The sequence below is a fragment of the Rattus norvegicus genome, chromosome 8, assembly GCF_021556685.1.
Source record: "Rattus norvegicus strain SHRSP/BbbUtx chromosome 8, alternate assembly SHRSP_T2T, whole genome shotgun sequence".
NCBI lineage: Eukaryota > Metazoa > Chordata > Mammalia > Rodentia > Muridae > Rattus > Rattus norvegicus.
The window spans coordinates 80,739,062-80,762,791 of NC_141541.1; the positions used below are offsets into that span (position 1 = coordinate 80,739,062).

The 23,730-nt window shown below is 34.4% G+C and overlaps 1 protein-coding gene across 41 annotated transcripts in view; it reads left to right on the top strand.

Annotated features, from left to right (window-relative positions):
- Zfp280d (zinc finger protein 280D) overlaps positions 1-23,730 on the top strand; it is an 87,823-nt gene that overhangs the window by 22,404 nt on the left and 41,689 nt on the right. For 25 of the 41 annotated variants that reach the window (XR_015626646.1, XR_015626647.1, XR_015626644.1 and 22 more), the window contains 7 exons: positions 4,973-5,090; positions 8,913-9,083; positions 9,481-9,590; positions 13,993-14,216; positions 16,353-16,510; positions 16,997-17,097; positions 18,068-18,214. Coding sequence is in view for 33 of the 41 variants with exons in the window: in XM_087562166.1 (XP_087418292.1) it covers positions 4,973-5,090; positions 8,913-9,083; positions 9,481-9,590; positions 13,993-14,216; positions 16,353-16,510; positions 16,997-17,097; positions 18,068-18,214 (1,029 nt within the window). In the remaining 8 variants the exon portion in view is untranslated. Of the gene's footprint in view, positions 1-4,972; positions 5,091-8,912; positions 9,084-9,480; positions 9,591-13,622; positions 13,741-13,992; positions 14,217-16,352; positions 16,511-16,996; positions 17,098-18,067; positions 18,215-23,730 lie in introns of all 41 variants that reach the window. The other 16 variants (XR_015626651.1, XR_015626649.1, XR_015626650.1 and 13 more) reach the window with 2 other exon arrangements.

Below are 23,730 nucleotides of genomic sequence, written 5' to 3' on the forward strand. Positions count from 1 at the left end.
TTTCTTTTTTCTTTGCTTAAAGGCAGAGTTTCTCCATATAGCCCTGGTTGTCCTGGAATCCAATTCTACATCAAAGTCAGATCTGCCTGCCTCTGCCTCTGCCCCTCTGCCCCTCTGCCTCTGCCTCTGCCTCTGCCTCCCACTCCCAAGTGCTAGGATTAAAATTGTGTGCCTCCATGGACTTAGCCAGGGCTAAGGGAGAGTTCTTATTAATCTCTCTTGTTTGGAAGGTGGGGTAGTAATGGTTCAAGACAGGGTTTCTCTGTAACAGCCCTGGCTGTCCTGGAACTTGATTTGTAGACCAGGTTCACCTTGAAGTCAGCGATTTGTCTGACTCTGCCTCGAAAGTGCTAGGATTAAAGGTGTGTGCCATGAAGACAGGCTTGATTTTATTATTTTTAGGAAACAGTCATGTTCATAAAATGATGCTATATAGCTTGCCATCTTTACCCTGTCATATTGTTAAGAATCAACTCAGCTGTCACCCACATTAAAAGAAAGGGAATCACAGAGGGTATGAATATTATTAGATGGTACCATGGGATCCACTTTAGAATGCTCTTGTTATTCAATCCTAAGATTTGGTACAGATTTCCTCAAAATAGAACAGGGTACACCTGCCCCTTCATCACCTAATGGAAAACAGCTGATAGTAGTGTTCTTTCTTATCAATGATAAAATTTGATCTATCAAGCAAAAATCAAAGTGTTGGAAAGCTTTACTCTGCCATATTGATCTTGGTTGCTTCATAGTATTTCAAGACTTCCTTAATGGGTAGTATAAATAAATAGAATTTTTGATGATGTATTGTGAATTTTTTTAATATTTGGGATAGTTCAGTGAAACCAATAGTTTGCAAATAACCAAAGTATGTGTTACTGAAATGTCTGTGAATAAATACTTAGTGTACTGTGGGCTAAGGATTTCAATGGGACAGGGTACCAGAAGCTTACAGATTTCATAGTGATCCACCTTTAAGAAAGTACTGGCTTATGAGTTTTGATAAGATCAGAGTAATATATCCACAGTGGTTATTCATACTGCTAAATGCTCTTTCTCTCAATTACATATTGTCACGAGTCTCTATTCTCTTTTTGAGAATTTGGCTTAGAATTTGTTTATTAGGGAAGATAGCTTGCCCAGTTCCCACAGATTTCTGGGTTTAGGCACGTACAACTAATTCCAACACTTGGTGAGGTAGAAGCAGGAGGATCAGGTGTTAGGCCCATCCTTGGCCAATTGGTGAGTTTGAGGCTAACTTGGGAATCCTAAGACTCTGGCTCCCAAAATGAAAATAAAAATTACAAAGATACAAAATAAGACTAATTTCATGCTGATCCATAATGGATTTAATATAATTTAAAAATAAAGTAATATTTAATATTTTGCTGCTTCATTTTCTAGTTTGGTAAATATCAACAAGTAAACAATATAAAAAGTATTTGGAGGTTTAGTTATTTTTAAATGTGTAAAATCATCTTGAAACTGGAAAGTTAGGTTAGCACTGATTTAGTGAGTAGTAAATTTCCTTAAAATAGTTCTTGTTTGACAAAAAACAGTCTTTGTATCCTCTAGATTTCCAAAGGCTTTTTCTTATGTTCTTACAAGAATTAGTTACAATTATCTCATTTATTTTTTTCTATTTGTTAGTAGTTGTTTGGCATTTAGGGAGAAAACTGGAGAGGACAAGGTCGCTAATGTAGTTATACAAAGCTCATAATCTTAGGAAGAAAGTAGCAAAGGGATGGCATTTCAGCTTTTATAAAAGTTAGAAAGTAAAATCTTTTCAACTAAGAATATTTTATTTCTGCGACCGTAAAAACACCTCAGTTGATGGTTTTAAATCCTGGAACCTTGCTGGAAAAGAGCAGATTTGCCAGTTGGTTTGTATGGGAGCTTAGGAGTCATATAGTTAAATCTGTGTGATCAAAGCTAAAATCACAGACTTTTATTCTGGAAGGAATTGTCTTATTTAAGAGGCTTTCTCTCTGAATGTTGAAGGCTACTGGCTTTAGTAAATTATTACTTTAATTAGTTTTAGTAAATTATAACTAATAGTTTGACATTTTTATGTTATGTTTTTGCATGTTTAATTTTTTATGGAATATCTTTGTATCCCAACACCTTTTTCCGTCAGGGATTTGACTATATTATCATTAATATCATTGGTAAAGTTAATATAATGATGGCTAATGACCATGAATTTTATGTTATTATTTAGACTTGGATTATAGTTTCAACACCATCAGTAATAAAAGATGCTGTATTGAGAGCCTTCCTCAACCACCTAACTTTAGCCTACCAATCTATAGAACTAGAAGGTATATTGTCTTTATTAATACCACTGTGATAACTATTTGATACACTATGTGGAGAACAAGTGAAGTTAATATATACAATGTGGCTATTTTAGTTTGAAAGATGAATGATTTGAAGCTCAGAAGTAACTTGCCCAAGGCTAAGTGGTTAAATGAATGTAGGTTATTCTAATTCTGTTATCATGTCTTCTTTACTCTTACTGGTGCATTTAACAGACAGTTTTCAGGTAGTTCATTTTTTAATTATTTTGAACTTGCAAAAGATATAAAAAATTCTCTATTTGAAAATTCTTTGTAGCTAGTTATTTGCTGACTAATGAGTAACCTTTTTTAGTACTGTGGGTACTTAAGTTGCTTTTTGGGGTGTGTTTAACAGGATTAACTTAATTAGTTTTGTTAAAGAGCATCTTTGTTTTTTGACAGCACAAGTGAGTATTTAAAAGTACAAATATTTGGAGAAAGTGTTTACTTCAATGAAGATTGTACTTGGTTACTGTTAGTTCATGAAATTAATAATTTTCTTTCTTTACATCTTAAGGTTCAGATGCCCATGTCCATCTCAAATTCTAAGTGTGGTGTTGCTTAAGATTAAAAATTGTTCCTAAGACTTTATAACAATCTCATTGTCAGTAAAGGTAGTACAAAATGAAATTCTTAATTACACTTTAATTTATAAGCGCAAAACAAAACCTTTATGTTTCTGTGATACACATATCTGAGAGGAGCTTAGAAAAGAGTTCAGTGTGCATGACAGGAGGGTTAGATTGTGTAAGTCAGCCCTCTACACTTTTTTCACTAATAACCTTTGAGGAACATGGGCTACTTTTTAAAAACTCGATGGTAATGGTTATATAATAGCTCATGGATTTAGCTCTTTATTATTGTAAAATGGGTTTTAATTTTTGGCTGTTATCAGTAATTCTCCATTAAACTTTTTATAACCAAAAATTCCTGAAAGTAGAATAAAGGACCCTTTAGAGATTTTGATAGCTACAGGTAAAGTTGTTATTCAAAATCATAGCAATATATAACCTAGAGTGAACATTATCCTTTTTTAAACCATATTCAAAGTAATATTAGTCTTATAGAAAAGAGGTCTGATATTTCCCATCCAGGTTCCCTCATGTTAGCATCTTACCTGTTACATAACAGTGTTAACCAAACTTTAGATTCATCATTAAAATTTGAGCAGTTTTTCTACCTTGCATTCCACCTTGCAATTATTCTTAACTTATTCATAGTTCTGGAGTAACACATATCTCTTGTTCATGATTCTAGCAGTTAAACATTGTGAGTAAATTTATTTGTAGTAGACATTATTTTAAATAATGCCTATTTAATTGTTAAATATTTTAATTTGCATTCTTGTGCTCAGTAAGTTGACAAAAGGGTTGGGTCATATATATATTATATATATACAATTTTTTAAAAGCACGTTTTGAGCTAGGGTTGCTTGGGCAGGCCTTGAGCTTGCTCTATAGATAAGGCAGATTTTCTGTTTCCATCTCCTGAGTGATAGGATCACAGACGTGTAACACTGTCTGCCTTTGGTTTTTGTTTTTTTTGTTTTTTTAAATTTTGTCTTTTTGGTTTTTTTTTTTTTTTGGAGGGGTGGATCAATTTATTTTTAAGCACTGCTTAACTTAAAAACCTGTGGATTACGCATTTTAACAGGTTGAAGGTTCAGAAATCACTCAGAGCTTGCTTTACACAGTGATTGTTCCTTATATATAATGTTGGAGAGTGTGTGTGTGTGTGTGTGTGTGTATGCGCGTGCGCGCACTAGTATACTTGATATATAATTTTAGAGCCTATATTTTCAGTTGTATTGACCACTTCATAATGATACTGAATATGCATACAGTTACATAAAACTTAAATTGCTCTGTTCTTAACCGCAGTATAGTCCATTTCATATTTTTCACCATGCTCTTGAGATCTTCTGTTAGCTTGGCTAAAAATTTTTGAGCTGCAGGTCTCCTGAAGCAGACACACTGACTGAGGTATAAATCCCTTTCTGATTGGCACTGTTCACGTCAAGGGCCAAGTTACTTTGATTTTTGCCTTATGACGTTTGACCTTCCTTGGTTTAGCATAGGTTTCTGTGGGACAATAGAAAAGTAAGGAGTACGTTATTTTTCTCTTTGACTACATAGTTATAAGGTTCTCCAAAACAGATGGTTTAAAAATTCATTTTATATAAAATCATTCACTTTCTACATTATTACTTGGGATTAGGATTCACTGTGTTTTCGTTGTGCAGTTTTTACTGATTTCTGTCATTTGCTTATTGATGATAATACTGCAATTTTAGAACCTGTAAGCTAGTATTGGTCTTACAGATATAAAATAAATTTGCATTTCTTTTACGTTTAAAATATTGGATTGAAATTTGCTGCCCACATTAGGTGGTCAGTTTTATTTAGGCAGATAGGAACAAACAAGCCCTATTCTCTTTCTTTCAATTTTAACAGATGATAATTTTGTCTAGCTAGTAATTACTTTTATGTTTTTAACTTGTTATTAATTGAATCATCAAACATAAAAAGTTTATCTTAATGATACAGATAGACTGTTAAATTGCTCTTATACATAAGTGTAAAACAGTAGTTATATGGCCAATAAATGCAATATTCTTTCTTCAAATTTAACAGGGTTATGTAACAAATTCACCACGAGTTCTATCTAGTAACCCTTCAGAGTTACTGTTTGACTTGACCCAGGATACAGGATTGTCACATTACCAAGGGGGACCAACACTTTCTATTGCAGGTTTGTTTTGTTACTTTTTTTCCTTAAAATTGTTAAAAGAAATGATGGACAATCATACGGAATTAAGTTTCTGTTTTGAAATCCACATATTTGTGTTAAAGTATTAGTATATATTAACATGGACTCCTGTAAATAGTTTTTGAGTATCTTTTTTGAGGCAGTTTTATTTAAAATCTTCATTAAACCACCTTGTACTCTTTTTTCCTGTGGATCCAACTTTAAAATGCTTAAAACCATCAGTGAATTAGAGAAGGCTTTCGATAACTATAAACATTGTTAAGAAAAATTAGTTTCTATGATCACTAGTATAAAAAAGTGTATGGTTATAATTGAATTCTTAATTAGGTTTGTGTCTTTCTTGCTCAGTAAGTGATTTCAGTATCTAGTTAAGTATGGTTTGTGATGCTATACGGTGGCCACAGTAAAGAAATACTTGTTAGATGAGTGACACAACTCACAGTCAAAACCACTTAGTTTCAAGCATAGTGGCCTAAGTTCTAACCCTGGGACCCACAGAATGGAATGAAAGCACCAACTCCTAGAAAGTTGTCCTCTAACCTCCACATGTATGTTGTGGCATGTGTGTATCTACCAAACCCTCCCTTCCTATCATAATTAAAAGATAATTTAAAGAAGTGGTTCTTGAATGTGATGGTGTACACCTAGAATCTCAGCGTTTGAGAGGCTGTGGGAGAAGATTATTGTCAGTTTGATTTTCACCTGGAGAATGTAATAATTTCAAGGCCATCCTTGGAATTACTATACTACATAGTAGGACTGTGTCTCAAAACATACAATCAGGTATCAGTGAATTAGACATAGAGGATTAATGGAATTTACCTTTTAGAGTTCCTTTAGTTCATATGGTAGATATGCTTCATGAATCTAAAACACATTAGCATACCATGGAGGAATTTTGTCTTAGTGAAAATTCCTTGAAATAAGGAAAGGTAATATTTTGAACACTAGCAATTTGTATATATTCAAGTATTTGAATATATAGGTTGAAATTAAGATGTACAAAACATTTGGAATGTTTAGATTGTTAACTAAATAGATTAATGAGGTGTTTACCAGACTTTCCTGTAATTTTTTTCATTATAGCTTAAAGTACTTTTCCATTTTAAAAATACCTTATTTGATAAACACGTCTCTGAATGTCACTTACATACATAGTTTACTAAAATGTTTACTAATATCTTGTTAATAAAATAGGTACAAGCGAAAAGAAATGGAGAAAAAATATTTGTATTAAGTCTGGCATTAGGAAGCTCATAGACTTTACTCATAGGAAAAGTCTGCAGTCTTGAAACTTCTGGGAAGAAAGAAACAATAAAGACTCCTATTCTCCCTCTCAGCTTTCTACTACAGTGAGTGAAACTTCATTAAGTGGGATAACTAGGAAGTTGTAGGTTTGAACCTCTGCTCTTAAGAATGTTTAGTCTTTATCAGATCAACTGGCCTTCATACTTTAAATTTTTTTGTATTATTAAGAGATGGGGCTATTAATATTTTTGTGTAATTCAGTCAGTTCTCCACCCCTGGAGCAAGGCACCTGAAGATATCATTTTGACTCTTTCTCTAGTTCCCCCGGGGCTTTTTTGATGTCCACATAAGATAAGTGAAGTATGAAAATCCATTTATAAGGTTCAAAGGACTTGATAATAAATACCTGTGTCCGTCAGTGCTGTTTATTTAGTAACAAGATTGACAGACTACTACTGTCTATGGAGATTATGGGATTTTAATTTTGACCTTGAAAGAAATTAGGATTTTTTACTGGCAGCATTAGGACCATTTGGGGATAGAGAGTAGTATAAGCCTAACAAAACTGATAAAGGGACAGAATTTAAAATACATGCAGCTAGTTGTTATGATTTATTCAGGAAAAAGATTTACTTCCAAGTTTCACAACCTGAGTTTCATCCCTGGAGACTGACTTCACAGTGAAAGGAGAGAACAGACTCTCATAAGTAGTTCTCTGAGTTCCACTCAAATACCATGCATTGTGCATACTCATGCATACAGATAAGTAAATAAATGTAAAAGAGATTGGAAAGAATGCAGAGTGGTTTTATTTAGTGTTGAGATTTCTCATGTAAAATTCTTACATTAAAGAAGTCTATATTTGCCATCCAGTCTATTTTATAATTGGTTGCTTAATTCAAAATGCTATCACTCTTTTGTTTTCCAAGTAACATAAACATGTTAATGAGATTGCACCACCAAAGATCTTTTTCATGTACCTGCAGTGTATCTGTCTCTGACTGAGTGTTTTGAAAACAAGGAAAAAATTATAACTTTGTCTTTAAAGATGAAATAGAATTTTATTCTCTTGGCAAAAAAATGATAGACAACTCTGTTTGAATAATTTTTACCCTTTAAAGCATGTTAAAATATCAAATGTTTTGTTATTAATGATAATTGTTATTAATTACTGTTTTCTACATACCGAATATTTTAAGGTACTTTGAATATGTTGTTTGATCTTAAAGTAACTTGTAAAATAAGGTATGATAATGTTACAGAAATTAAATACAAATACATAAACAGACTAAATCTGGTTTTTAACTTTGCTATCTTACTTAAATGCCTAGGATTTCTCTAATAATGCTTCTACATCTAGTGTATAGATGGCTCTATTTAATGTGTAGTTTGTGAATCCTTTGTACAAATTATCCTTAAGTGTTATTTTTAAAAAGGAGTTTGTTTTTCTGTTGCTGATACTCTAAGGCTTAATTCTTTAGCTTTATGGTGATTTTTTTCAAAAGGAAAATTAGTTTTAATAATGAGATCTCTATGTAAAGAAAGATTCATGCAGAAGTCTAGTAACTCAAATGGTAGAGTTTCTTTGTCAGACATTCCTTAATATATCCCCTAAAATGAGACACAACTGGGGTTGGGGATTTAGCTCAGTGGTAGAACGCAAAGGCCCTGGGTTCGGTCCTCAGCTCCGGAAAAAAAAAAAAAAAAAAAGACAAAATGAGACACAACTCCTTCTTTTATGTACCCTCTCATTTGAGTGAGTCAAATATTATTCAGGCATAGAAGTTTCTACTTGGTACAAAGCAGTAAGTGTGTAGCATCACAAGCCTGGAAGAGATCACATTGTTAGGCAGGAAAGGACTAACATCACATTAGGCATTTTAAGTAGTTTTAGCCAGGCATGGTGATGCACACCTTTACCCCAGCAGTCAAGCTGCAGAGAGTCAGGCAGATATATGAATTCATGGCCAGCCTGGTCTACAAAGTGAGTTCCAGTACACCCAGGCCTGCACTAAGAAACTCTGGCTTGAAGGGGAAAAAAAGAAAGAAATTTAAAAGGATTTATGTGTTTGGAACAAATTATTGTGCATGTGTGCATATAAATGTTGTTAGATCTTGAATGTATTTAAGCATCTGAAGATAAAACGGTTTTTAGGAACTTCAGAATATCTTTAGTTTCATTATTTTTTCAAGCCATATCGAGAATGTTCTTAATAGATTTTATGCTATTCCCTTATACTCTCTAAATTTATAACATTTAATTCCTTTGTTTTGTTTGAGACAGAGTCTTACTCTGTAGCTTTTCCTGGCTGGTTTAGAACTGGTTAGATAGACCAAGGCTGGCCTGAGATTCACAAAGCTGTCTGTCTCTGCCTCCTAAACACTGGAACTAAAGGTGTGCGCCACCATACCCAACACTATCGGTTAATTTTTATCATTGATAGAGCATAGTTCAATTATGTCATATATTTTAGTTCTCACATATTTAGACTTAATGTATGAGTAGTATTTTTATAATGTTTTAAAATCTTTTTCCCACTGTTTAAATCATTTTAGGTTTGAATGAAACTTCTTTTTTATCAAAACGTCCTTCTGGTTCTGACATAAGCAGTGTTAACCCAAAAAAGCCTAAACCCAATGAAAATATTTCTGGAACAGATGCCTCTTCTGTAGTCTCTTCAGAAAAGTCTCCATCAGTGATGTCTCTCCAAGTGGTGCCATCACAAGGTAAAAACTCTGGTCTAAAAAGAAGAAATTTCTGAAGTATTTAAAGTTTTGCAAATAGTTACAAATTAAGAAACGAGTAGTGGTTATATAAGTTAAAAAGTGCTGATTTGGAAGGCAGGAGAAATATGGCTTATTGGTTAAGAATACTTAAAACTTTTTCAGAGAACATGAGTTTGATTCCTAGCACCCACAGGGAGTGGCTCTCAACTACTAGTTAAGTCCAGCTCGGGACCTAACATTAACATTCTCTTCTGGCACCCATGGGCACCAATGCAAATATGACATGTACATACATGTGTGTGTACCCAGTAATATTTAAAAATAATTTGTTAAAAAAAAGCAAAAAACCCTGAAAAATGATGCATTTTATTTCATAGTTGATCTGAATTTATTTTAGGTACAAATTGCTCATCAAATCAATCTAAAAATGGAACAACTTTTCCAAGAGCATGTCCCAAGTGTAATATTCACTTCAATCTTTTGGATCCTCTGAAAAATCACATGACGGTAAATCTCTTCCAAAATCTAATTTTGAAAGTTTGAAAATCCGTAAAAATATTAATGACTGATTTATAGTAAATGATTGTTTGACTTAGTAAGTTAGGAATGAAATCTTCTTATATTGGATAAATCCGTAGAGCTTAGGTAAAAATTTATATTCAAAATGATTCTGTATGATAGTAAAATTCCGTAGTTCATATATTTACAGTATGTGTTTATTGTATTCTGATTTTAAACACAATAATATATTGATTAAATCATATTCTGATTTGTAAAACCTCTTTGTGAATTCAATCTTTTATGACTTAAAAATTCTATAGTTTATATATATGTTAATATGTGAATTCCACACTAGATAATGAAAATAAATTATATACATTATCAGTATTCAGACATAAACTTCAAATGTTCATGATTTTCATATGAAATAATTGTTTTGATAAATCCAGAATAGTTTCCATTATCATAAATTAGTATAGAGTTTTTATTGTAGGAAGCTTTCAGTTTAGGTTTGAAGAAAATTTCAAAGTATGTGTGAAATACAAAGTTTAGGTAACACTCCTTCAAATATTAGCTTTTATTGTGCTCTGCTATGCCTTTATAAAATTGTTCTGTAATCTCCTTGTTCCCACTCCCAATGTCAGGAAGGCAGGGAAGATAAAAACAGCAGTTCAGAATCATGGGGCAATTTTTCAGGCACAGAAAGGCAAGTACTACATGATCTAAAAAAATTATCTCAGAAGGTGAAGTAGTTTACTTGAGATTGAGGAGGTTAAGGAAGAAGGGTTTGGAGAGGCTAACCCTCAGCATTATGTTATACATAGGAAGTAAGTTCCTTATGTTCTATAAGAACACAACACTGTAAGATGAATATAATCTAAAGAACACATTGTGTATCAAAAAGAGGAGAGGCTTTGTGAATGTACTAATAAAGGATGAAACTTAAGATAGCGGACGTAGTAATTACTGTTACTTGATCATTACCCAATATAAACATGAGCCACATCATGTTCAACTTCATTTTTATGAAAATGCCAATTCTCCCCTCCCCTCCACCGAAAAGATTTAGGAGCCGGAGAGATAGGTAAGTGGTTAAAGCACTTGCTTCTCTTTCAGAGGACCTGGATCTGGTTCCTACCACTTACATGGATGCTCATAGCTGTGTGTAACTCAGGTTCCAGGGTAGCCTGACACTCTAACTGGCCTCTTGGGCACTATACACATGTGCACATACAGAAATGTAGGGAACACACATAAAATAAAAACAAATCTTTTAATAAAAATGGTTATGTGGCCCAGCAGTTGTTCTGTTGGTTTTGGATCCTATGTAGTTGTGCCCTCTGTAGCTTATTATCTTTATATAAAACCTCAATCTAAACTTAATCCTTGTTTCTCAAGTTGTTCTTCTTGCCTTTTGAATGTGTTAGGATATTTTGATTTCCCTCAGAAGTGGTCCCTTACTCCATTTACTGTTCCGTGTTTTTTTGCCATTTTTTAAATCTGTTTTTAATTAAGGGTCTAAAGCTAAAATATTATTAAAGAGGTATTACGAACAAGGCTTTTGTACTACTTTTAAAACTGATCCTTTTGTGTGTATGAAAATAAAACAGCATTTAGTTGATTATTTGTTATGTATATTATAGTTTATGAGCATGTTTGTGAAGCCTTTAACTCTTATAAATAGTAAAGTAGATATTTCTTGAGGACTTAAACCTACCTCTTCCATAGGTCACTTTATAGCTTCAGGAGAATAATCACAAACCAAGTATAACATGGCATGGTTTCTCCTGATAGCCAGGTCTAACATTTACCTATAAAATCAATAATGACCATTATTAATTGGAAGACTGAATTAAAGAATTTTATAAATTCCAATTTTCCTGAGATTGTTGTGATTTTCCCTTTTGGGGGGGTTTTAAATAAGGTTAGTCCTGTCCTTCGATACACATACTTAATACATATATTTTAAATAATTTCTTTCTTCTAAGTCTCCCTCCCAACACCTATCTTTCTCTGATTTAACCCAGGCCCATTTGCTGCTGGGCAAGTGCTCTACCACTGAATTACAGCCACAGCTCCTGAGTGATTTTCTACAGTGTGGTATAGTAGGTTTATTCCACACAATGCCTCTTTTCCTTAAAATTAAAAATAGCATTATTTCTATTAGTCTTATAAAAGTCTTTAGAAATAGCTTCATTTTGTTTTTCTAATTTTGAGTTCATAGATGTTACATGTAACTCAGAAAAGTCAAGAAATAAGCCTGGGCCTTTTATCCCAGGACTCGGGCTAAAGCGGGCAAATCTCTGAGTTCAAGGGCAGATGGTCTACTTAGCAAATTACAGACCAGCACTGTCTCCAAGAAGGAAAATACAGAAACATGAGTAACAAAGCCTTTTCTTACCTCTGCTTTTTTTTTTTAATATTATTATTATTTTGGTAGTGGTTCCATTCTATCCCAGGGGAAAAGATCATTTTATTAGGATACTAATATACTTACTTTCTTTTTTTTTTACCTTTTTCTTTCCTTCAAAACAAGATTTCACTATGTAGCCACAGCTACGGCTGACCTGAAATTCAGTGACCAGGCTGGCCTTAAACTCACAGGAACTAGTGCCTCTGCCTCTGCCTTCTGAGTGTTGAGATTAAAGGTGTAAACTACTGTTCCCAGCAAATACACTTATGGGTACAACTTTAACTTGTAAATATAAGTTAGTTCCTCTCTTGTGAATCACTTTTATTCAGTATTTTTCCTACTTCTAGATATATTTTAAATGTGGTTTTGTTTTGTTTGTTTTGGGGATTTGGTTGGTTGGTTTTTTTTTTTTTTATGTTTTTACATTTGTAGATTTAGAAATTGAAAAGATAATTCTAGCAATCAGTTTCTTTCAAGAGTACTTGAATCTCCAGAACTCACATTTTAAAAGGTCCACGTGATGGTTCGTGCCTATTGGTCCTAGCTAGGTGGATGGTTCTTTAGGAATGACACTGAGTTTCATTCTCTTCTAGTATTGTTGTCCTGACATGATAAATAACCTTTTGGGATTGACTAAAACAGGATATCTGGCCTTCATATAAATGTGCATGTGTATGTGCTTACATCCATATGTGCACAACTGCATTTACATGAACGTGCATATGCATGTGTATCCACACATACACAGTAACACATGCAATATAAAGGATAAAAGCTGACAGTGAAATGAAGTGGGAATAATGTGACCCTGCAGAAGATGCTTGTAGATCAATCTTCTATCACAAGCCTAGCTCCTCACATTATACTGAGTGTTTCATGAATGATAATGATCCAAAGAGTCACATGTGGCAGAAGAGGAAGTGGATGCTGTAATTATAGCATGGAGTAATTGTGTTCTATTTCAAATGCTGATTTAGCACACTTAAGCGTTAATGTTACAAAAGTATTACCTGGGTTTGTTGTTAAAAAACAAATATCTTTCAAGCCTTCCCTTGTAGAAACTGCAGTTCAAGGTGGTCTGACGCAGTCTAGAACGCTTACAGATTTTCTGATAGAGATTTTTCTAGGTTTGCCCTCAAAGAAAAACTCATTAAAAAAATCCTACAACTCAAAATTATGTATAATAAAGTTAGCTATATCTTGATTTTAGAAAGCTCATGTGGAAAATATATTGCAACTAGTTTTGTGACAACTTTACTTTTATTGCTTAGAAGTAAATGTCTTCTTCAAATATTTTTAACGTTCAGGATTCCAAGATATACTAACTGCATTTATCTTCATGTCCCAAACATTTTTTAGTACTATGAGTCTAGAGTGGCAGTTTAGCTGTGTAAAAGTCTAGTTCTAACCAACTTAGGAAGTTTTCATATAACCTGATACATCAAAGCATGTAACACTTTTTTCCTGTATTGTTGACATGGTAATGCAATGAATGATTTTTGGTTAAGAAACAAATGACTATTAAACATGTATCTAAGCAGATAAATTGCATGGGAAAAGTTTAAATAGCCAAATCCTAGTCTTAAGGCTTTTTTCATCTCTTTTTAAATTTTTGTTTTGTTAAGATAATGTTTATGGGCTGGCGAGATGGCTCAGCTGTTAAAGGTGCTTGCCGCCAAACCCGACGACTTGAGTTCAATCCCTGGAACCCACGTGGTGGAAGGAAAGAGCCGACGTCCGCAGGTTGTCCTCTGACCTCCACAAGTGCACTGTGGCATTCACACCCATACATAGCACATACACTAAACAAATAGTCTACTTTTAAAAGAATGTTTACTTTTCTAAACTTTTCAGAATATTTCAGAATAGCTTTCACTATTCTTCCAGATATCTTATAAGAATAGTTATACATGGTTTGGCAGTAGTTGAAAACATAATTGGTTTTGCTGTTATTTTGTAATAAATAAGGTATCTTTTTTTTTCATTCTCTTCTAGTATTGCTGTCCAGACATGATAAATAACTTTTTGGGATTGACTAAAACTGACAATTTAAATTCAGCAAATGAAGCTAAGACTCTTGATTCAGAAAAAGGAAAATTGATAATGTTAGTTAATGACTTTTACTATGGAAAATATGAAGGAGATGTCCAGGAAGAACAGAAGACTCATACAACCTTTAAGTGCTTCAGTTGCTTGAAAGTCCTCAAAAATAATATTAGGTATGTAAATATGTATTTTTAATTTATTTCAATGAAAGCATGCATTCTTGTCATTCTAGAAAAGCAATTTCAGGGCTCTTATACTACTTTACTCCTTCAGGAACTAACGCTCCTAGTAGCAGTGTGTTTTGGACGTAATACTGAAGCAGCATTGAGTAGACCCTCTACCACCCAGGTCCACATTCTCAATATGCTAAGATTCAATCAGGAGACAGGTTAGATGTGTACAAGTGGGTCTCACAGTTTTTGTTAAATTTCTTGTTAAATAAACATACTGCAATTTATTTTAGCAAAAAATGTTTTTTTGTCTTTTACTTTTAAGATTAGCCCATTTAATATTCAACATGAAAAATAACTTTTTCGGGCTGGAGAGATGGCTCAGGGGTTAAGAGCACTAACTGCTCTTCCAGAGGGCCTGAGTTCAATTCCCAGCAACCACATGGTGGCTCACAACCATCTGAAATGGGATCTGGTGCCCTCTTCTGATGTGTCTGAAGACAGTGACAGTGTACTCATAAATTAAATAAATAAATCTTTAAAAAAAAAAAAAAAAGAAAGAAAAATAACTTTTTCTAGGGATCATTTTAGGATATTAGTTCCATTTGTTTATATTATTAGAATATTTAGAAAATTTAAGCCTATTACCCTTAGTAACATAGAAACGGAACATTGAAAGCAATTACTTGGGAAATGTGCCCTTAATGGTAAATAGCTTGGGAGAAAGGAATTAAAGATAAGGTATTTTGTCAGTAAAATTTGGAAAAGCAATTTTTTTTTGTTGTTGTTGTTATTTTGCTTTGTTTTTGAGGTAAGATCTCACTATTCAGACTTGGCAGGCCCAAACAAAACTCAGAGTTCTGCCTTCTTTGAGTACGAAGTACTAGGACAAGTGTGTGCAGCTATTCCTGGCCTCGCAGATGTTTATAATTTAGATAATGGTACAAAACATTTCAAGATTTCCATTTGACTTCTCCTACAAGTTTTTCATTACTGTTTCCTCCCCTATTAGATATCACTAAAAACAGGTCATTGTAAGAAGTACCCATATATTATCTTGAGAACTATGCATTCTAATTATGTCTCATGGAAACATTGAGAGAAATCAACTAGCTAATTAATACATTATATAAATATACTTTAGTGCTTTAAGGGGTGAGCTCACAATTTATTGGCTCGTGCTATTTTCTTATATGTAAATATTTAACCAAAACTTTTTTCTGTAAGTTGTTTTCTATGTTTTGTAGATCTCATGTTAAAACCAAACGGAGAAAAAGGATAATTCAAAGTATATTACAATTTGCTTTGAGGGAATACTGTTCTTTAGAGATAGGAAAAAGAAGATAGACGTCACAGACAATGTCTGTTCTCTGGATTGATAACATTTTCATATAGTTTCATACTTATTTCTTTTGAAGCCTCCAAGAATGATTTCATTAATTTATTAATTTTATTGACCCAGTCTAAAAATTCTTTTGATCAATAATACTACTTTTTATATCAGCCAAAAGCTTCAGTAAGCTTTTTACAATATGCATTCCCATTTATACCTCGCTTTTACTAAGGGTCATATTTCTGCTCATAAGAAACTTTGTAGGGATGGTGAAATAGCAAAGTGTAAAACTAAAAACATGGAGATTGCCTTAAGAAGGGCACAGTCTGCAAGTTAATATGAAAAGTTTATGCTAACAATAAACAGTATCATAAAATAAAAAGTTCTTGTAAGCATTAAAACTGCTATTATATGCACTTAAAAACAAAGATACAAGTAAAAATACTAGCAGCTAGAATTTATTGTGTATCTTCAGGGTCTTAAAGAATTTCTCCCATGACTCTCACTACTTTTGCTGAAAGCTTTCTCTTTCAATATTGAATTTTAAAATGTATATAGTACTTTATACAACAAAGAAGAATTATTTTATCTAAAAACAGTCATCAGAAAGTAGTGACCTTTGAAACAAAGATAGAAAGAAGTGTCTATTTAGCCATTTTGGGTCATTATTTAGGCCATGCACTTTCCTAGAGAAGGACTCTAAATGTTGAGTAATCATTCACTTTTTTTTTAAATGGTGAGTTCAGATATTGGTGGGATTTTCTTTGAGTTTTTAATTTGAATCTTTCCACCTGTTCCATTTACAGGTTTATGAACCACATGAAACACCATTTAGAGCTTGAGAAACAGAGCAGTGAGAGCTGGGAAAAGCACACCACCTGCCAGCACTGCTACAGGCAGTTCCCCACACCCTTTCAGCTGCAGTGCCACATCGAGAGCACCCACACGCCTCACGAGTTCTCCAGTGAGTTACACTGCATTGCAGGGTCTAATGAGACTGAGCAGATCTTAAGAAAACTGTTACAGAAATAAGAACAAGTAGATTTGGGGGGTAAAATTGCAAAAACTAGCTTACTCTAAGCTTCAGTTCAAATCCCAGATGTGTGTCTGGGTATAGAAGCTACATGAGCTCAGGCAGGTTATTTGGTACTGAGACTATAGGATGGCCAACATACCTTTGTGGTAGTGCTAAAAGAGGAATTGCACTGAGTTGTGTATATGTGTGACTGCTCACCACCTCTAATACTGCCACTTCTGTCTTGTTGACACTGTTAGCCAAAATGAGCCTTCATTATTTATATATTAAGATTTTGTGGGGTTGGGGATTTAGTTCAGTGGTAGAGCGCTTGCCTAGCAAGCTCAAGGCCCTGGGTTCGGTTCCCAGCTCCGAAAAAAAGAAAAGGAAAAAAAAAAAAAGATTTTGTAGTAACTTTCTTCCTTCCATCTATAGCCATTTGTAAAATCTGTGAGCTGTCATTTGAAACTGAACAGATTCTTTTACAACATATGAAGGATAATCATAAACCTGGTGAAATGCCATACATCTGTCAGGTAAATCATGTTTTATAGTGTTATTAACTGTTACTGTTTTTGTGTTAAGATTTGTAGGTATTAGATAAGTTGTTAGCAGCTTTACTTTTTAAGGATCAAACAGTAAGCATTTATTTTTAGAGATATTGCAGTCTCTATCACAGCTAGTCAACTCTCCCATGGTGGCAAGTCAGCAATCATAGCAAGGGATTAAATGAAAGTATCTGTGTTCACATAAAACTCTATGGATCTCAGATTTTTAATTTATATAATTTCCATGTGTAGTGAAATATATTGGTGGTGTTTGTTTTGTTTTTGCCATTTAGGTAAAAATGGTAACTAAAATCAAAATCCCTTCTATTTAATTTACTAGTGTAAAGTCTCTTAGCACAACTCCTACATTATATGAGGAGGAGTCAGTGAACTCCATTTGACTCAGAAGCTGCTGTTTGCTCCTAAGCACTAAAAAGAGAAGAGCCCTGACTGAAAAATAGATTGTATTTACTTTACCCTAGACCCAATACTATAGCCATATGACCAAGGTACGAATGCTTAGTTATGCAGAGCCCTGTCAAGTGCTTTGGGACACATATTTCTTCAATTTGAAGGAGTAGAAAAGCAAGAGAAAGATGAATGCCCATGGTAATAGTTTAGAGGCAGTATTTATAATCTGATGGACAGTGCTGTTTCATATAGAAATAAAGTATTTTATATAACAGAAGGTTCTAAAGTTTCAGAATTCAAGATAGGATGGGGTGATAAAGAATGTGATAAAAAATAAAGGTACCTATTATCTTTTGGGAAGCAGTCTTTAGCTTTGAAGGATCACCTTTTTCTGTTTTTGGTGTCTACATTAGTGACCTTCTTGCATGTATAGGCATCAGAGCTGGATTGATAGTATATATAACCTAAGAGATGATCCAACATTGTTAACTTGTAGTTGCAAATCAGTTACAAAGTTTCCATTTAAACATAACCTTTTTATTTCTAGGTTTGCAATTACAGATCATCATTATTTTCTGAGGTAGAGTCTCATTTTAGAACATCGCATGAAAACACTAAGAATTTGCTATGTCCATTCTGCCTCAAAGTTATTAAAATTGCCACACCCTATATGCATCATTACATGAAGCATCAGGTGAGATTAATAATTCTCATTTTTTCATGTTATTCTGATTATCACTCAGAATATTGTTTCGTTTTCAAAGGGAGTGGAGTTAATCCACATATGAAGTATGTACTGAATCACTTGTGAAATTTCCACTTCTTACTTCTTTCTAGTGATACTTAGTCTATAAACAGTTGACAAGTCTTAAAGATGGCAAGAAATAGAAATCATAGGATATGGGAAGATTGAACACTTTCGGGTCTTGGCAAACATGGGAATGATTTTGAAGTACCCTCCCAAGAGAACATGAAAAAAAATGAGTTTGAACTGAGAGAGAATCAAGATAGAGAATTTCATAGTCTTGTTTTCCTCTTTGTCCTGGGTTTTCCCCTGCTGTCCAAACCCCTGGTATTATAAGACATGTTGTCATTATTGACCTCGATCAACGTTTCATAGTTACATGACACAGCAAACAAGTGTTCAGGCAGTATTTGAGTTTGGCCAGAGCTCAGCTTGTTTTCTGAATGACTTTTGCTAGCTTAGCTAGGTAACTGCTGGAACTCATTAATAGTTGTTGAATCTTCCTGGCATTTCTAATGTGATGCTTATTGGTTCTTTTAGAACAATTAAACCAGCCTTTGAGCTGAAATGTGCTGCGTCACTGACCCCTGTCTCAGTAGCAGTGCTTTTGTTGGAATCAGAAACCCTTCCTTCCATGTCCACACTGGATCTGATGGTGGTGTCAGGTTTTGCCAACTCACTGAAAAGCTCAGTGCATTTGTACCTTATCGTGTCTGTGCACCAGATATTTCCCATTGTAACATACTTGTGTGTCATGTTTAATTAATCAGGAAATTAACTTACGGGGTTTTTTGTTTGGTTTTTAATTTTTCGAAAACAGGGTTTCTCTGTGTAGTCCTGGCTGCCCTAGAACTTGCTCTGTAGGCCAGGCTGGCTTTGAACTCAGAGATACACATCTGCCTCTGCTTCCCAAGGCTGGGATTAAAGATTTGTACCACCACCTTCTGGCTAACTTGTATTTTTAATTGTTAGAACATGAAAGTAGAGTTTTCCAATAAGTTTGGGTCCACTGTATTGTGAGTGTGATTCTATAGATCCTTGAACAACTCCAGCAGGATCCAATCCGGAATCTCCTTAAACATTGTTCCACTGGTTTTTCATAGGATTTTCCCTCAAAATTTGGTACTGGTATATTTGATAAATACCAGGCTTACAAAACTTAAAGAGTTTTATGCTTTAATGTAGAATTTCTCAGAACTTAGGAAAAGAACGTAGTGCATCCTTCCACAGTTTACTCGGCCAGCAGACCCTTTGTCTGAGAAATAGCTATTATTGAATCTTTACAAGCAGAGCTCAGGAGACACTATTCACACTCGGTTTCATCTTTAGTTTCAATTTGAAGACATCATCAAAAAGGAGAGCGCATATAAAGAAGTCTCTTATTCTAGCGTGAGATACAGATAGAGGAATGAGTGATAATCGAGGTATATTGGCCACAGCTATGTAATTTATTAAGTTTGCCACAAGTTTCAGCTTCGTTTGTTTGTTTGTGGGATAGACAGCAACAAATAGGGAACAAGCTGTTAATTAGAAGGATAAAGAATCCTTCAGTGTATTTACAACTTGTATGTTTATGAAAAACTGGAAATCATAAGTAGGAGAGATGATAAACTTGAAACTAGATTTACATTACTAATATACTGTTAGATTCTAAGAACAGTTATCTCTGTCTTTAATATTTTTGAGGATCTAAGATGTGATTTTTTTCTTGAGAAGATTGTATTATATTAGGTGATATTAATATTTCTGTGTGTGTGTGTGTGTGTGTGTGTGTGTGTGTGTGTGTTATATTTGCACAGAGGCAAGAAAAGGGCGTTGTCTGTTTTCCTCTGTCACTCTGTATATTCCTTTGAGGTGGGTATTTCCGTAGAACTGAGGCTTTCTCAGCTAGACTGGAAGCTAGCAAGCCCAGGGGATTCTTCTATCTCTGCATGGTCCAGCTGGGACTATAGGTATATACAGGATGTTAGATAGTTTCTGATTCTCATCCACCATGCCATCTCTCTAGCCTCCATGACAGCTGATTTTAGAACTGACAACACAGTTTATATAACTGCTTTTTTTTTGAAAGAGGAGCTCATGTGACCTAGATTGGTCTTCAACTCTTCATTTTGTGGGAAGAAAAGATCACAGAGAACAAAGGACACAAGTGGAAGAAAATTTTAAAAATTGATCACAATGAGGACCAGTGTAGTAGTGATTATTGCTGATAAAAACAAGAGGAAAATGTGTTTGACAGGTTTTATTAATATGTGGGGTACGAGGGCAAAACCATTTTTGTCTTAAGGAGTTACAAGAATGTTATCATGTTCTAAACTACAGAAAAGACCAAAGGAAGACCAGAATTGAGAGAGTGAAAGAAGAAAGTAGACATAAAACTCAAAGTTCATTTTTCTTCATGCCAATTTAAAAAATATATTAGACATCAAGGATTCTTTTTTTTTTATTTAGAGAATACTTTATTAGTTTTTGTAATCAAACCCACGTCTATAAGACCTTACATATTTAATACAGTGTGTTACCCCTGTACAAATGGAAAAAACTTAAGTTCAACATTTCTAGACCAATATGGCTGTTAATTTCTGTACAGTGCCAACTCAACACAGTAAACGGGGATACTTTTTTCCAAAGTTGACAGCACAGCTAAAGTTTCAAAAAATTCAAATTATATATCTGTATATATATATTTATATTTATATAAAAAGACCAATAATAGCAGTGTGTTATGCACCAACAGCAGCAACAGCTTTTCCAGGTTCTGCAGTCATCTGAACAAAACTGTAGAGACATCCAGCACACTCCATTAAAAAAAAAAAGTAAAAAAACAAAACCCGAGAAAACAGCACAGTTCTGTTACTCTTGTGGTACCTGGCACCATTTTTTTTTAAATTAGCTTCTCAATCATCATCTGGAAAGAAAACATTCTGAGCAACATCATTAAAAACAGCTCTGATAAAGCACGGTCACTACTACGTATCATAAAGCAGGTACAAGCTATTTTACATCCACAGAGGTATGATACAGTACTGTCCTACATCTATAATACTAGAGGATACAATGTAAAAGGCATTATTTGAGACTTGATTCTACTTTTCCAGCAGAGGGCCCAAAGGATGGTGTGACACAGCTTTGTAAAGAAACATACTCTAGACAGGATTTCCTTTCACTAGTGGCACACTTCTAAGGATTCATTCTCTCCATGAATGTCAGCTAAAACCGTTATTAAAAAAAATGAAATATCCCTAGAACAAAACCGTATAACCACCGGATTCACATGAAGATGACCTAGTGGAGACAAGCTGGACCTCACCTTACCAACAAGCTATCAAATCTGTTATGTTTAAACAGTGAGACCTCCAAGGAAGGAGATGCCAAGTAGTGCTTCAAAGCTTGGACCACAATCAAACACAGCATCCTTTTCAACAGAAGCAGAAGCTCATCTGAATATGCTCATGGATGCTGACATCAACATTTAATCATCTCCTCACTCATCCAGGAAGAGGGGGAGATCAGTTACTACTGTACTTTAATGTGTTCAACCAAATCACCATATTACAAAAATAGCAAGCTGCCATAATAAAAAATAAGGCTCCTCTATCCAGCACCAGATAGCATCATTTTACTTTCAAGCCTAGAAATTGCACACTTGTATATAAACCAACCGAAGATGAGGATTGAGAGTTCATCTTGGTGGATTTTTCCTTTGATGAATATGAAGTGTCCTTCCTTATCTTTTTTGATGACTTTTAATTGAAAATTGATTTTATTTGATATTAGAATGGCTACTCCAGCTTGCTTCTTCTGACCATTTGCTTGGAAAGTTGTTTTCCAGCCTTTCACTCTGAGGTAGTGTCTGTCTTTGTCTCTGAGGTGTGTTTCCTGTAGGCAGCAGAATGCAGGGTCCTCATTGCGTATCCAGTTTGTTAATCTATGTCTTTTTATTGGGGAGTTGAGGCCATTGATATTGAGAGATATTAAGGAATAGTGATTATTGCTTCCTGTTATATTCATATTTGGATGTGAGGTTATGTTTGTGTGCTTTCATTCTCCTTGTTTTGTTGCCAAGACGATTAGTTTCTTGCTTCTTCTAGGGTATAGCTTGCCTCCTTATGTTGGGCTTTACCCTTTATTATCCTTTGTAGTGCTGGATTTGTAGAAAGATATTGTGTAAATTTGGTTTTGTCATGGAATATCTTGGTTTCTCCATCTATGTTAATTGAGAGTTTTGCAGGATACAGTAACCTGGGCTGGCATTTGTGTTCTCTTAGGGTCTGTATGACATCTGTCCAGGATCTTCTGGCCTTCATAGTTTCTGGCGAAAAGTCTGGTGTGATTCTGATAGGTCTGCCTTTATATGTTACTTGACCTTTTTCCCTTACTGCTTTTAATATTCTTTCTTTATTTTGTGCGTTTGGTGTTTTGACAATTATGTGACGGGAGGTGTTTCTTTTCTGGTCCAATCTATTTGGAGTTCTGTAGGCTTCTTGTATGCCTATGGGTATCTCTTTTTTTAGGTTAGGGAAGTTTTCTTCTATGATTTTGTTGAAGATATTTACTGGTCCTTTGAGCTGGGAGTCTTCACTCTCTTCTATACCTATTATCCTTAGGTTTGATCTTCTCATTGAGTCCTGGATTTCCTGTATGTTTTGGACCAGTAGCTTTTTCCGCTTTACATTATCTTTGACAGTTGAGTCAATGATTTCTATGGAATCTTCTGCTCCCGAGATTCTCTCTTCCATCTCTTGTATTCTGTTGGTGAAGCTTGTATCTACAGCTCGACATCAAGGATTCTTATTGCTGTGATAAAACACACTGACCAAGGCAACTTACAAAGTGTTTAATTGGACTTACAGTTTCAGAGAGAGAGTTGAGTCCATGATGGAAGAATAGCATAGGAAGCAAGCAGCAGGCTTGTTGGTTGGAACACCTAAGAGCTCACATTTTGACCCACAATAGAGGCAGAAACAGACAGACAAAGACAGAGACAGACACTTGAGAGACTGCCTGCCTGCTCATGTAAACCCCAAGGTAATACATGAGTATTTGGTATTTAAAGTTATGGGCTGAGATGTTAGTTATAGAGAAAAACATGTCTGGTCAACAAAGTCATATGAACTGTCTTAGCAGCCTGTTGAATTTCTGATTCTTAGCCACATTTTCTATTTTATTTCATCCACTTTGAGTATACAAATGGATTTGTATTGCTTGCATTTGTGAAGACAGTCTAATGTGCCATGCTTATAAACTAACCTTAAGATGAAGCCAAAGCTATGTGATCTTACTACATGCTGCTTTGAGCATTGGAACTGTTGTCCGTTCTTTTAAAATATTTTTTTAAAGATTTAAAAACTGTGGATGTTTTGTCTGTATCTAAGTCTGTACACCATGTGTGTGCCTGGTGCCTATAGTGGCCACAAAAATGCTTCTGTTGGGCCGCCTGGAACTGGAGGTAGAGATGGTCGTGT